This window comes from Microcaecilia unicolor, chromosome 7, assembly GCF_901765095.1.
Source record: "Microcaecilia unicolor chromosome 7, aMicUni1.1, whole genome shotgun sequence".
NCBI lineage: Eukaryota > Metazoa > Chordata > Amphibia > Gymnophiona > Siphonopidae > Microcaecilia > Microcaecilia unicolor.
Window position 1 is genome coordinate 267241772 of NC_044037.1, and position 15371 is coordinate 267257142.

At 41.7% G+C, this 15371-nt stretch overlaps 1 protein-coding gene across 2 annotated transcripts in view; it reads left to right on the forward strand.

Moving 5' to 3' along the window:
* The first annotated feature begins 5205 nt into the window (after positions 1-5205).
* The window catches only part of MCM6 (minichromosome maintenance complex component 6), a 46049-nt gene continuing 35883 nt past the window's right edge, over positions 5206-15371 (forward strand). For both annotated transcript variants that reach the window (XM_030210126.1, XM_030210127.1), the window contains exons 1-3: positions 5206-5362; positions 11623-11769; positions 13665-13775. In XM_030210126.1, coding sequence (XP_030065986.1) covers positions 5265-5362; positions 11623-11769; positions 13665-13775 — 356 coding nt within the window. In that variant the 5' untranslated portion in view covers positions 5206-5264. The remainder of the gene's footprint in view (positions 5363-11622; positions 11770-13664; positions 13776-15371) is intronic.

The window sequence follows — 15371 nt, forward strand, 5'->3', positions numbered from 1 at the left end:
CAACAACCCTGGAACTTGGAGGGGGGCCAGGAGGACCCTGAAACTGGGAGGGAGGGGGGCAACGACCCTGGAACTTGCAGGGGGGCGGGCGGACCCTGAAACTGGTAGGGAGGGAGGGGGCCCCTGGCACGCACTCTCATTCTCACACACACTCTCGCACACAGTCTCACTCTCTCTGTCACACACACTCACACATTCACTCTCTCTCTGTCACACACAAACACACATTCACTACTCACTCTCACACACACTTGTAAAACACACCCACTCCGAGGAAAACCTTGCTAGTGCCCGTTTCATTTGTGTCAGAAACGGGCCTTTTTTCCTAGTCTTTGTATAAATCACAAGCCAGCTTAGAGATATGGTGTAAGTTTTCTAGTTCAATTTGTAGATACTACAGTATGTCCCCCCAAAATACACAGGCAAATAGACTGAAAGATCTAGAACAGTAGAAAAGAAAAGCAGACCTGCAAAAACCCAATGCCTAATACTCACCTCGCAACATAACACGACCAAATTCACCACCATTAACACACCAAAACTGAATCTTCCAGTTTCGGACACCCTAAAAAATTCTTGGAGTTACCACTGATCGACACCTATCGCTTGAGAGTCACGCGAAAAACACAACCAAGAAGATGTTCCAATCAATGTCGAAATTAAAAAGAGTAAGACCTTTCTTCCCAAGGACCATCTTCCGCAACCTGGTACAATCAATGGTAATCAGTCATCTAGATTACTGCAATACACTGTACGCTGGCTACAAAGAGCAAATAATCAAGAAACTTCAGACAGCTCAGACCACTGCAGCCAGACTCATATTCGGTAAAACAAAATATGAAAGTGCTAAACCCTTGCGAGAAAAGCTGCACTGGCTTCCACTCAAAGAACACATTACGTTCAAAATATGCACCCTAGTTCATAAAATCATTCACGGAGACGCCCCAGCCTACATGTCAGACCTGATAGACTTACCACCCAGGAATGCTAAAAAATCATCCTGTACATTCCTAAATCTTCACTTCCCCAACTATAAAGGTCTAAAATACAAACTAACGCATGCGTCAACATTTTCCTACCTGAGCACACAATTCTGGAACGCACTGCCGCGCAACCTAAAAAACGATCTATGAACTAACTTCCGCAAACTACTGAAGGCCCATCTCTTTACCAAGGCATACCACAAAGATCAACAAATATGAACTCCTACACATATATCCAGAACTGCCTTATAATATCTACTTGTTAAACTACTATCATGTTTTTTTTTCATTATCATGCTTTAACATGCTTTATTTTGCTCTATTATGCTTTATTATTACCTTGCCTACAACATTTGCTTGTTAAATTTACTATCATGTTTTATCATTACCATGCTACCCAAGATCCTTCTGTTATACTAAATGTATATTTTCTTATACACTTCCACTATTCATGATGGTAAGCCACATTGAGCCTGCAAAAAGGTGGGAAAATGTGGGATACAAATGCAATAAATAAATAAATAAAAATGAAGTCAAACAGAATTTATTGACTGCAGATAATTAAAAACAGCATACAGATTTCATCTAACTGCCCAACATGGCAATGTTTTGCCCATGTTTGATAAGTGTTAGGGGCTTATCAAACTGTAAAATAAATACATAAAAGCCCATTGTAAAATGTCATAATACACTTAAAACAACCCTATATTAAAATAAAACAGCAGCCACCAAGATGTCACTACAAACAAACTTCAATACCTACCCAACAGGAGCCAATGAATGTATTCCCTGTCTGGTTGATACTAAAAAACATAAAACATACATATAAATAATTAATCAGGAACCTCCCTCAGAGCAGCCAAAGAAAGCATAAGTATGACAAAATAAAAAAAAAGTTACTCACCAAAGCAGCATACACTGCAGGGCTCACAAGCTTTAAGACTGAAGGGCTCCCACAAAGTTGACATTCATGCATAAATTCTCAAAGATATTCAAACACAGTTTGCCATCTGATGAAAAATTGTTTGAAAAAGAAGACAATAATTCCAACTTTGTGAAAGCCTTCCTTGTAATTGGACGGCATGACAATGATAATAAAGATAAAATGAAGATGTAAGTGGTGAATTAGACAGCACCACTTGTAATGCAGAAGATAATGATAACGATGATAAAGTACTCTTTGCTATATGGAAGTCAAGTGTTTCAGAGATTCCCTTGACCATAACTTGCAGACCCAGTCAGAAGACATCATTAATACTGCAACCTGGCCTGATCTGAAGGAACCTTTTATCAGACTGAACAATCCACTTTCTGCTAGTGCAGTTGTTGAACCTTTATAGCTGTGCTGGATTAATGACTCACAAGCACACTCGCATGATTGCAGTGGCGTAGGAAGGTGGGGCGGTCCGCCCCGGGTGCACGCGCTGGGGGGGGGGGGGTGTCGGCTCGCTGGTTCTCTGCTCTTTCTGCCCCGGAACAGGCTACTTCCTGTTCAGGGGCAGAGAAAGCAGGGAAGCAGCAGAGCCGACGCAGCTCCCAGTGACATGCACTGGGGGGCGGATTGGCCCTCCCGCCTGCTCCCCGCTGCAAGGTAGGGTGCGTTTCGGGGGGGGAGGTTGCGTTTTGGGGGGGGCGCTCCGGAGGGGGGCGCCATGCCCTGCACCCGGGGGGGGGGGGAGCGCAGCGGCGACCCGCCCCGGGTGTCAGGCACCCTTGCTACGGCACTGCATGATTGACAGTCATTTTCAAAAATGTAGTTTTACTTCAAGCAAAGCGGATTGAATTGAATTGTAGAGCAATAAAATTGTTGGGATAAAAACATTAGTAACACCTATTAGGGAAATTTTTCTATATAAAAACAAAGTACGTATATTAGTAACCAAATTTCACTTGTACTCCCTGTTAATCAATCAATCCTACAAATTCACATTATTTTAATGATTTAATATAGAAATACAAATATCAACATAAAACATATAACCCACCCACAAATTTTGGCACATTCTGAGTATTCATCCAGTTTTTAAAGAACATCCGAAAGTGGCATATAGCCGCAAATCTAATTTAGGAGAGCTGTTGAAACGTCCTAGTGGGAAGAAAAATGGAGGGCATCATTCCTCATGCAATAATTGCGTTTATTGTAAACATGCTATTATTAGGAATGCTATAAAAATTCCAGGATCTCAAAAAAAAATTTTTTATCTCCGGTCTGTTACGAATTGTAATAGTGAACGTGTTGTTTACTGTATAATATGTCCGTGTAAAAAATATTATATTGGTCATACTAGGAGGAAATTGAAGAATAGACTAGCTGAACACATTAGTAATGTCAGGAATTTGAGGGATGATGCCCCTCTGGTCACTCACTGGATGGAATACAAACATACTATAGAAGATATTAAATGTATGGCATTGCTACAGGTCCCCTTGTGGGATCGAGGTGGTAATGTGAGTGAGATTCTATTTAATATTGAACAGCGCTTCATTTATCAATGGAAAACGGTGACGCCTCTGGGGTTAAACCTTGAGGTGGAATGGATTTGAGTCTAGTACGTAATTAGGAGGAGGGGTTTGGTGGTATATATGAGGTATCCAGGCACTCATAGAGAAATGAATGTCGTCATTTCCTGTCTGCTCAGACCTGGAAATTAGCCCGCTGGGTAAGTTGCTGAGTAAATTGTTATTATTACTGAGGGATTAAGCATGAATCATGTATTTATTAAAAAGGTTGTAGAAAAGTAAATTGGTGTTATGTTATATAGGATTTATATGTGTTTGTTTAGGGCGGTGATTGTGGTTCTCCTGAAGAAGCTAAGAGCGAAATGCGGTCTCGCATTGAGAACCGAATGAGAGAATATGCTGGAATAAGGATGAGCTGCAGGTGCTCACAGTAGCTGGATTTTTCTATTGCCGACGGTCTGAAAACATGGAAGATCATCTTTAAAGGGGTTTCCTTTCATATATTTTTCCCGCATAAAACATTTTATGCTCCTCGTTTTATAAGGAGATTTATGAACAGTTGAAGCCCGGCGGATGTAGACCTTTATGATGGAGTTAATAGTATGACTACCATATGGATTATAAATAATCATCAAGGGTACATCTATACACCTGCGGGTTATTGACTGTGTAATAGCTCATTACAAGCTTTATAGCTGTGATTAGAGGATGTATGTATGACTGACATTGGGCAAGAATCTCCAGCAATGCTGGGAGCACTGTGGGTGTGTATATGTTATATGTTTTATGTTGATATTTGTATTTCTATATTAAATCATTAAAATAATGTGAATTTGTAGGATTGATTGATTAACAGGGAGTACAAGTGAAATTTGGGATAAAAACATTAACAATAGTAGCATTCATTGCACTTGCAGTACTTTTACTCAAAAGGTATTATATTGGGCATGGGCAATAACTTTATTACTTTCACTTAAGTAAAAATTTTTAATGTGTTCTTCACTTTACACTTTTAACGTAAGTACTAAAATATACATTTATTTTTACTTAAGTATTTTGACCTAGTACTTTAAACAACATTGCATGGCCAGCATGTTATTTAACATGGGAGAGGCGAGCGAAAGATCTTTTTCAGTTCTCTCAAAGGCCTGTAGTGTACGACTGCCACTGACTAGGTGGGCCTGACTGTTCATGGCCCGCTTATTAAACAACTGCTAAATGGCATACATCAAGGAGCAAAAGGGATGGTATCACCTGGGTCAGGAAAATGGCCCCGGGTTGGTGAGCAGGGACCGTCCCTCTATGTTAAATTGTACAGCGCTGCGTAACCCTAGTAGCGCTTTAGAAATGTTAAGTAGTAGTAGTTGGTGCAAGTATGTCACAAAAGAAGGAAAATGGAAAGCACACAGTGGTACTGCCTAAGGCGCTTCGGAGGACCGAGCTCTACAATAATGCGTTTTGCTAACGGAGTAAACAAGACACAAGCAGAGTCAATCGGCACTCTGCTTAACGGGAAATCCATCAGTCTTCTACCCGAAGGGCAGCCCCATTGCCACCACTCTCTCTATCCTAATAGACGTCTCTTCCGTTCCCTTCCCGCTGACTGTGTGCTGCCCACCCACAGCAGGCTCCACCTACGCTACCCTATCTTCTTTCTGATTGGAGAAAACTCGCGCGAATCCAACCTGTCAGATCGGGAGGGAATAGCGATTGGCCCTGACTGGCGCGAAGCTGGTCACGTGGACGCAGGATCTGGCGCGAAACTTTTCCTTCTAGGGTACCGGGAGGAGGAAGCGGGTTCTCTCTTTATAACGTGGGATCATGGATGTCCAGGAGCCAACAGGGACGGCGGCTGGACAGCAGCTCAAAGATGAAGTGGCGGAAAAATGTCAAAAGCTGTTCCAGGATTTCTTGGAGGAGTAAGTGCACATATGAGTGATCGGCCGTTGTAGCCCTCGTGTTTGTCCATAAGGATTTCCGCGTGTGCGTAACAGTTTTTATATTTCTAAAAAAAGTGCAGTATTTTATGTTTGATTGCTCGTTCGGAATCCACCCCCGGTCTGTCTGGGACTGAACACGGGCTAACGTGTACTATGGTGGAAAATTGATATAAGAACACTCCTTTGCTTTTCGTACGGTGTTATTTTATTCCTTACGTATATTGCGCCTTTTCGTTATTGGCAAGGGAGTGTGTCCCTTTGCCTTTAGCGGCCGGTTCTCTGCCTCGGGTCGGCCCTGACCCGCGATCCCGTTGTGCTTTGCCTGTCGTATCTGTAGCTCTGTCGCGACTAGAGGAATTGGTAGTAGCAGCACTACTACTACAAGGGGGCTAAAGCAGAACTGGGTCGATCTGTCATAATTAGCTGCTGCTCATAACCCCGGTATTATTTGTGTCCTAGCTGTTCGCTGTAGCAGACACTGAATTTGGTACAACACTTACTACTACTACTACTACTTAACATTTCTAAAGCGCTACTAGGGTTACGCTTGGGTCCTTTTTTTTTTCTCTCTGTCTCCGCCCCGAGAAGCTGGCAACAAGACCAGACCAACCATTTAGCAAACTGGGCAGTAAAGAGAAGCTACTGTCAATGTAAAAAAAAAAGTGGGTTCTGATAGTAATACAAACTCAAAGAATGGGTAAACGACTGCTATCAGGTAGGTAGCATTCTTTCACTCCTTCAAAGTCGAGCCCCATGGTGACGTCACAAGGGGGTGTAACCACAGCGGGATCTGTCTCTGTTTTCACCAGTGGAATAAAAAGCTGCATTTATTATTTCTATTTAAATTGTGTTTGCAGTATCTGGTAACTAATATCAGGCGGCTACAAGGAAGGGGATTTAGGGGTGATGGTTTTGCACTCCGGGGAGGGGGGACGGTAAGAGTAGAGAGTGACCTGAATCAAAAAGGTTACCTGGCTCATTATAGGTGCTGAAGCCAGCAGTCGAAACTTGCCGCCACGTTGGTACACCCAAAACAATAGCAAACGCTGTTGAAAACATTTACACCACCTTTCTTCCTATCTTGTGTCACCACACTTCCCTCCCTTATTTATTTTATTAGGATTTATTTACCACCTTTTTGAAGGAATTCACTCAAGGCGGTCAGTGTACAGTAAGAATAGATCACAATTGATATATCCTCCAACTGATTTAAAGCATCACTCTGACCCCTAGTGAGCTTATAATGGATAAGATTCCTGTGCTTTTCTAAATTCTCTACATTCCTCAAGTAGAGGAGTGTGGTAGCCGTGTTAGTCCACTCTTAAGGTTATCAATAGAAATCAAACAAAATAAAACATGGAAAAGAAAATATTCCTCAAAACAAATCTTTGAAAAGTATCTACAACTGGATGAACTGGACCTGGAGGGGTCTAAGTGGAGGAAAGACTATATTTATTAGGATTTATTTACTGCCTTTTTGAAGGAATTCACTCAAGGCAGTGTATGGAAGAATAGATCAAACATGAGCAATGGCAATTACAGCAGTAAAAAATATTAAAACAATACAAAGTATGGCATAGTATACTTCTTACAATGTCAACACAATACATAATAGAACATTATAATTGATAGTGAAGGGTAAAGCAAAGATGTAATATATAGATAGGGAAAGTAGGAAGAGTTAGAAAGTAAGGTGACTGATTTAAAGAAAGTTGCACATGAGGTCAGAAAGATGGTTAAATATTGTCTCAGCTAGGGTAGGAGTGGATAAACATGTCCTGCTGCAGTATGTGCAGCCCAAGTCACTCGTGTGTGTATGAGTGAGGCTAACAAGTTAGTTACTACTTCCATTAAAGGCCTGGTTGAAGAGCCCAGCTTTCACCTGCTTCCTGAAGTAGAGATAGGCTTGTGTTAAGTGGAGCCTTTCAGACAGTGCATTCCAGAATATGGGGGCTACTCCGGAGAAGGCTCGCTTGCGGGTATCACATCGTATAATGTCTTTTGGAGAGGGTGTGATTAGTGAAAGTCCTTGGCAGTGTGATCAGCCTATTCTTCAGGTAATCGGGGCCATTTCCTTTCAGGGCCTTGAAGATCAGACATAGAGTTTTAAATTTAGCCCTGAATTGTACTGGTAGCCAAAATGGTGTGATGTGGTCACATCGCTTGCAAATCTTCTAGGAGTCTTGCTGCTGCATTCTGAATCAACTGGAGCTGGTGCAGGCCCTTTGTAGTCAGACCATTGTAAAGTGCATTGCAGTAATCCAGTCTTGATGTTATCATGGCATGCACAACTGGGATAAGATTTACCTCCTTGATGTAAGGACAGAGGCAGCATAGCTGTGGCAGATAGTAGAAGCAGCTCTTGAAGGTTGGTTGGATTTGGGGAATGTAAGTGTTGAATCTAACTGTACTCCAAAGCTCCTGACTTGTGATTTGAGGGGGAGTTCGTACTTCCCAAAAGTGATTTTGATGTTGGGTATGTATCCACTTCCATTCTTGAATTGATGTTAGACAGGTAAGCAGTTTATTCAAGGCTTGTAGGTAAGTCAGGCTCAACGGGTATGAGTAGCTGCACATCATCCGCACAGATGTAGAACTGACCGAATCAGCTCATCTAGTGGCTTGAGGTAGATATTGAACAGACTAGGTGACAGTGTCGATCTTTGTGGTACCCCGCAGGTCAGTGTCAAAAAAAAGAATCTCCATCCTGATTATTATCCCTACCAGTAAAGAAACTGTGCAGTCTAATTTTCCTAAAAAAGTCTTTGTAGCTGAACACAAGTTGAGAAGGAATCATACTAATGGGTGGGTACAAAAGAAAGTCCCAAAGATAATACTGCCTCCTGATCTGTAGAAAGAGTTCGAGAGGATAAATTAAATACTGTTAATGTTAATCACCCTGGCATCGGGGTCTGACAGCCTTGGGCTGAGTGTACTCCGCTAAATCCACCGAGGGAACAATTCCAGTTACTAGTAAAAAGAAGATGTGGTTTCCTTTTTGTCATCGCGAACATACCTCAATCTACACCTCCCAAACTGCTATAATTTTGTTCAGATGATCTATAGTCAACAGCATCAGATTCAACACACACTTGGATATCACTTCATTCCATTGAGTGGCAAAGCCTTGATCATCAAGAAATCTCAGTTCCTTATATAAACGTAATTAATCCCTGTGGGATTCTCTGATTGTGACAATATTCAACAAGTACTGCCAAATTCATTTCAGTTCTAATCAAATACGTATGCATTTCCTGAACATCAGTCCAATCAATCAAGGGATCTTCTGTAGGCATAGAGAATAATCGATTTACCCCTTAATAAAGCTGAAATATGTTCTGTCAGTAGACCTGACTTCTAGTCCCAGGCAGCCTCCTCCATCATGTTCCTCCCTTCAATATGAATATATAATTAAACTAAAGGACTCAATTCAATAAATACTCTCCTTTAATAATCAACTATACACACTAGAGATGATAGTCTGTTTTATACTAAACCCTCTAAAAATTATTTGATTAGTGACACTCCATCCAATGAAATCTAGTCTTGTCGTTCTTTGATCCAGAATTTCTATCATGTAATATATATTTGATAGGGGAGTCTACCAGCTCAAAGTCACATTGGTGTACTATTTGGGACCAAATTTTCAGGACTGGCCCCACTATCACATGAAAAAACCACCCCACTGGCAAAGAATCTTTTGAGTGGAAAAGAGAGGACAATCATCCATTAAATCTTTGCCCTCTAGTGGTATCAAGTGTTGATCAGACCGTGCAGTGTACCGATATAAGGCTGTTCAAAGTTGGGCGGCATGATAGTATCACTGAAAGTCGGGGACCACCAACCCACCCCTTTCTTTTGGTAGCTTTAGTACTTTTAGGGCCGCTCTAGGTCTCTTTCACATCCTTAATAATTCAACTATGAGAGTATCTAATTGTGAAAAAAAAGGAGGTTGGTATTTGACATGGAAGCATCATAAACAAAACTAGAAGCCCAGGGAGTACATTCAGCTTTACTACATTAATTCTGGTGAGCAAAGACACTGTGAAGACGTTCCATTTCTCCAAATCTTTCTGTAGGTTTTCTAACATGGCTGGATAGTGTAACGAATATAGATTGTTCAGATTTGGTATGATTAATATTCCAAGATGTTTAATTTTGATATGCCACTTAAATGGAAAGGCTGGTCTCAATTTTTCCTCTGTCCAATGGGGTATTCATTGGTAACAGTATTTTATCAACATTTAGCTTGTAGCCTGGTGCTACACTATATTCTGCAGAATTTAGTACCAGGCTACAAGCTAAATGTTGATAAAATACTGTTACCAATGGGCATCAATTTCTCAGTTAGCTCTTTATGCAGTCTCTTATTCTTAACTATCATGTTCTCTGAACCCATTTTAAATCCTGAAATGGCACCATTTCCCCTTATTGCTTCAGCAAAAAGGTTCTATAGAGAGCGAACAGGATGGGGGACAATGTACACTCTCTTGTCTAGTTCCTCTTCCAAGAGAAAAGCTTCCAGAGTTTTTCATTTTAATCCTGGCCTTAGGGGATCTATATATGGTCTGTATGACATTTTAAGAATCTTGGACCAAAATTGAGAGACCTCAGCAAGACTAGTAGGAACCCTTACTCCACCTTGTTCAAGGCCTCTTCTGTGTCTAGGGCCAGCATTAGTGTGGGATCTGAATTTTGCCTTTGGACTAGATGAATGATGATCAAAACCCTTCGGACGTTGTCTGACGCATTACGGCCTGATATAAACCCTGTTTAGTCCTTGTGAATTATCTCTCCTATTACCACATTAAGTCTAGTGGCTGATATTTTTGTAAGCAATTTGGCATCAATATTGAGTAGCGATATAGGCCTACAGAGATTTGGGCTTTTTCCAGCTTTATGCACTACTGTGATGTTGGCATGTTGAAAGTATTCGGGTAGTTCCCCTTTCATTAGGGCAGTGTTTAACACTTTCAGTAGTACTCTATTGTAGGCTAAAACTGTTTATAAAATTCTATGGGAAGGCCATCGGGCCCTGTGGCCTTTCCCGGTGGAGTCCTCTTGTTAGCCTCCCATAGTTCCTTGTCCATGATCAAGTAATCATCTCTATCTAATTCAACAATTTGTCTTTTAAGAGGGTTGTGAATTTTGCTCTCTGTTCAATACCCTCACTTTCAAAAGCGTATAGTCCTCTTTTCTAGGTTACGTGTAAATTATAGTGTTTATATGAATGCTTGTGCGCTCTGTCCAGATTCCATGCCTATATGTGCCATCATGTTATGGTGTGTGCTTTTCAATTCAGTATTCTGTAAGGGTCATTTATGCATGTATGTTTCCACGTCTGCATATAAATGATAAAAATACCCCAGAAGGGTATGCACCCCTTTAATATACCTTCAGTCAGTCCAGAATACTGCAATATGCATTTATTTGCATACAGAGATCTGATCATATCGCCCTTCCTTATGATTCATTATCATTGGCTCCCAATTCAGTTTAGGAATCAGCATGTTTAATTTAAGTCACAATTTTCTATGCAACAGACCCTGTATAGCTTTCTTCTTTGGCAGTGCCCTAAGTTCCTGTCTGATCTTTGTTCCAATTAAGAATCATGGTTCTCTGTCCCCTCAGTGTTTTCCTCTCAGTTTGCATCTACTGGACAATCAGCCTTTTTTTTTTTTTTTTTTTGTATTGCTCCAGCTTTATAGAACATTCTGCCTTTTGGCATTACATTCAGAGACCATCTTACCTGAAATTCGGAGCAGGATTATAAGCTTTTTTTGTTACAAAAAACTTATGAAGCTTTGGGTTGATTCGGCTTTCAGGTTCGGGCCACTTGACTTGGGTCAGTCTGTTGTTCTCTAGTTTCTGTAGTCTAGTCTGTTCCTTAGTGTCCTTTTCCTATCTCAATATTGGCGTTCCTTTTGCTTATTAGTATATAAACCACCTTCCTTCCTCTATTTAATTAGTATATAAACCACCTTGTATGTTCTCACATTTAGGTGGTATTATTAAGCAGCTGTTAATTATTGTCGTCAACAACCAATTTGTTAATAAGTCTTGTGTTTCAATAAATGTACACTAGTAAATTTAGCCCCAACTTTGTGCTTTACACGTGATAGATGTGTTTATGCCTAATATTATAATAGAAATTTTATTTAGATAATTTTAGAGGTGACTGGCGACCGAAGATGTGGAAATGTGTAGCGAATGTGTTCTGACCTTCCCCTCTCTCGTAGGTTCCAGGGCAGTGACGGTGAAGTGCGCTACCTACGAGATGCGGAGGAGCTGATTCGCCCGGAGAGGAATACACTGCTAGTCAGCTTCGTGGATCTAGAGCAGTTTAACCAGCAGCTGGCTACCACCATCCAGGAAGAATTCTACAGGTGGGGCTATAGGGGGCTGATTTCACCCCCACTTCACGGTGATCGCGTCTTTTTTTTTTTTTTTTCCTGGAGCAGTTCCTGTTTGTGACTGGTTCCTGTTGGAGCACACATTAGTGTGTGTACACCTTTATAGATACCAGTGGATCAAAAGAACTGATATGTTCCCTGTGTAATCTCTTCTATCCGGCAACGATGAATCGTTTAATATGGTGTCACAATGGAATGCTCTTAAGCACTAGTTCTGTAATGACACTTAACCAACGTCCCTAATTTGTGTTAGAATACAAGCACAAACCCGCTTTGATGTGCCAAAAGTTAGCCATGACCACGTATTCCAGTTCAGTAGCTGGTGTAAGTGGGCATGCCAATCAGTGCATGCAGCTGATGTGTTTTCAATGTTGTTTGACAGGCTCATGTGAGTGCCCCCTGGCAGTTACCCACTATACTTCTTAGAATAGTGCCTAGTGAAATCCTGTTCAGAAGGAATGGATCCTAAGGAGCTTAGCCGAGATTAGGTGGCAGAGCCAGAGGCGGGGATGGTGCTGGGCAGACTTATACGGTCTGTGCCAGAGCCGGTGGTGGGAGGCGGGACTGGTGGTTGGGAGGTGGGGATGGTGCTGGGCAGACTTATACAGTCTGTGCCAGAACCGGTGGTGGGAGGCAGGGATAGTGCTGGGCAGACTTATACGGTTTGTGCCCTGAAAAGGACAGGTACAAATCAAGGTAAGGTATACACAAAAAGTAGCACATATGAGTTTATCTTGTTGGGCAGACTGGATGGACCGTGCAGGTCTTTTTCTGCCGTCATCTACAATGTTACTATGAATTGTGCCTAGTGCATATTTGTGCATTGCTGCTGTTATTAACGCCAGTGCCACTCCACAAGTGACGTGTATTTCTAGGTACCTGTTTATAGAATGAATTGAATGTTTTGACACCCACCAGACAGGACTTAACAAAGATCTGGGTTTTCTATCCCATTATAAATCATAAAATTCTACTGCTTTGTCATCCTCTTATCACCCATCCATCCTCTACCTGTCTCTCACCTAACCCACCCCACCCTCTTCCTGTGAGACTGTCATTGGAATGCTTTTATGTTTCACTTATGTATTCTGATATTTGTCAACATTTTGCTTATTTCTGATGTGACAAAGAAGGATTACCTTCGAAAGCTAATCAAAAATGTAAAAAAGTATTTGTTTTGTTTTATTTCTGTTTATTACCTCTAAAAGTGGACTAACACAGGTACCACACCACATTACTGTAGAATTACCCTGATACTGCACTGTATTGTATCTATAGGAGTTGTAAGTTTCAAGCTCGTGTCATTTTTGATTTGTTGTGCTTGGATTAGCTATTGTCTAGCAGACGTCTGACGACATCTAATGTTTGGGGGGGGGGGGGGAGAAGATGAGTGAGGGCAGGATTTTGTCCTGTCTGTAACAAATCAGAGCAAACTGAATCTAGGTAGGACTGGGGGGTGGAGGACAATTCTTTCTGTGACACAGGACCATAGCTAGCTATGTGCAGCCATACTGTGCCAAGATAACATCCTGTCCATTGGCTTCCTTTGCTGATGTCACATAAGTGGGCGGAACAGGAGCGGTGGGGGTGGGGGTAGAACAGGGTGTATTTCCCACTTGCAACGCTCCTATCCTAACAGGCTTGTAACTGGGAGCCAGTTGCCATCCCCTAACTACTCTGGGCGACTTGATGCCGTTTTCGTTTCCTTCCTATAAGTAGCAACTCCCTTCTGGTTCACCCCCCTCTAGACCACCTGGCACCTTTTAACGGCATAGTACAGCGTAGAACCTCCGTTAACATGTGAGACTGGTGCGTGGGAGTTAACACTTTCCAGAAACTGACGATATATTTATTTATGCCCTTGCCAGAGTTTATCCTTACCTGTGCAGAGCGGTGAAAAGTTTTGCCAGAGATCATGGGAATGTTCCTGCCAACAAGGAGTTTTATGTTGCTTTCCAAGAACTGCCAACCAGACACAAGTGAGTATTCCAAGGTGTTACGCAGTATAAACTGCGTTGAACCCGAAAAGAATATAGTGCTATATTGTACCCACGTAGCCCTATTATTATGAGGCCATTTTTGTAACCAGTCTGACTATAGACTGCTGGAAGCAGAGTGATAGGCTTTGCTGATTCACATAAAGAATAAGGGTTTGGGTTATGGATTTGATATGCCTTGTTTTCTGATGTACAACCAAAATGGTTTACATTTACAAATACAAAACATTCTTGTATTCCAACACTCCCTTTTGGTTCATTGCGGATCCCATATAAGAAGCCAGGCATAACCTGGGAATTAAGATATAAGTCTACAATTCAATTCAACTTTAACTTTTTAAAAAGAAAAGCCTTAAAAAAAACCTTCAAAATACTGCATAATTCCTTAGTATCTGAAATTGATAAGGGATGGAATTCTATTCTGCTAAACAAATCCTCTGTCTTTTTGATCTTATTCCCCTTGGACTGGGAAATTGTAATTTATTAGAATTTCATAACATCTCTGATTTAGTTCTACCTAAATAAACCTATCAAAGGTATTGTATATTGAGGTGCCTGTCCATAAATTTATATTTAAAACCAGAATACACAGTTTAAAATATATTTGAACTTCCACTGGTAACCAATGCAAGTTAATTAACAAAAGTGATACTCTATCTTGAATTTGAGTGGAGCACACCAGACATGCTGCCACATTTTGTATGGTCTGTAATTTCTTTAACAGAGACTTTGTTTTACAATAATCCACCTGTCTTGCATTACGAGCCCCCCCCCCCCCCCCCCCCGCAGTCTCCACTTGCCTACCCTCAGCTCCCTCTGCAGCCCCCTTCTGTCTACCACCTGGCCCCCTGCATTTAAAAACAAAAACCTCAATCGGCAGCACTTTGCGTCTGCGTGAAAGAAGCAGATCGCTTCGGGCCTGGCCTTCCCTCACTGTGTCCTGCCCTCGTGGAAATAGGAAGTTACATCAGAGGAGGGCAGGACACAATGAGGGAAGGCCAGGGCCCGAGGCAATCTGTTTCTTTCACGCAGACGCGAGGTGCTGCACGCTGGCACTGCCGATTGAGAGATTTTGTTTTGTTTTTTTTAAACCCAGGGGCGGATCACCCCCACCGCGCTGTTGCTCCGAGCAGAAGAGGGAGAGAGACCCTGGCGCCCCCCCCCCCCCCCCCCCTCAGCAGCCCTTTGTGGCTTACATAAATTTATAGAGTAGTTACATCATAGTGGCCTAGAGAAACAATAGAGTAGGTGCAAAAGGGTTGTGTGTGTTAATTGCATATGCATGAGAACTGTGGTTGGGTATTACCATGGGAATTATGATAGGTAGGGTCGTACAATAGTAGATTATTTGCCTGTCTGTGGATATAGGAATAGAGTGCAGTCAGGTTATAAGGAGTAAGCAGACAAGGTACTTTCTGATTCATTTGACTGATCTTGAGTTCCCTCCCTCCCCAAGTCTTCAAAGAAGAACTTTTTGAAGAAAAAAAGCTTTGAGTTGTTTGCAAAAGTTCAGCTAGTTATATATGCTTCTTAAGGTTTTGACGAGTGCATACCAGTTCTGTGTCCTTAGATATGCGA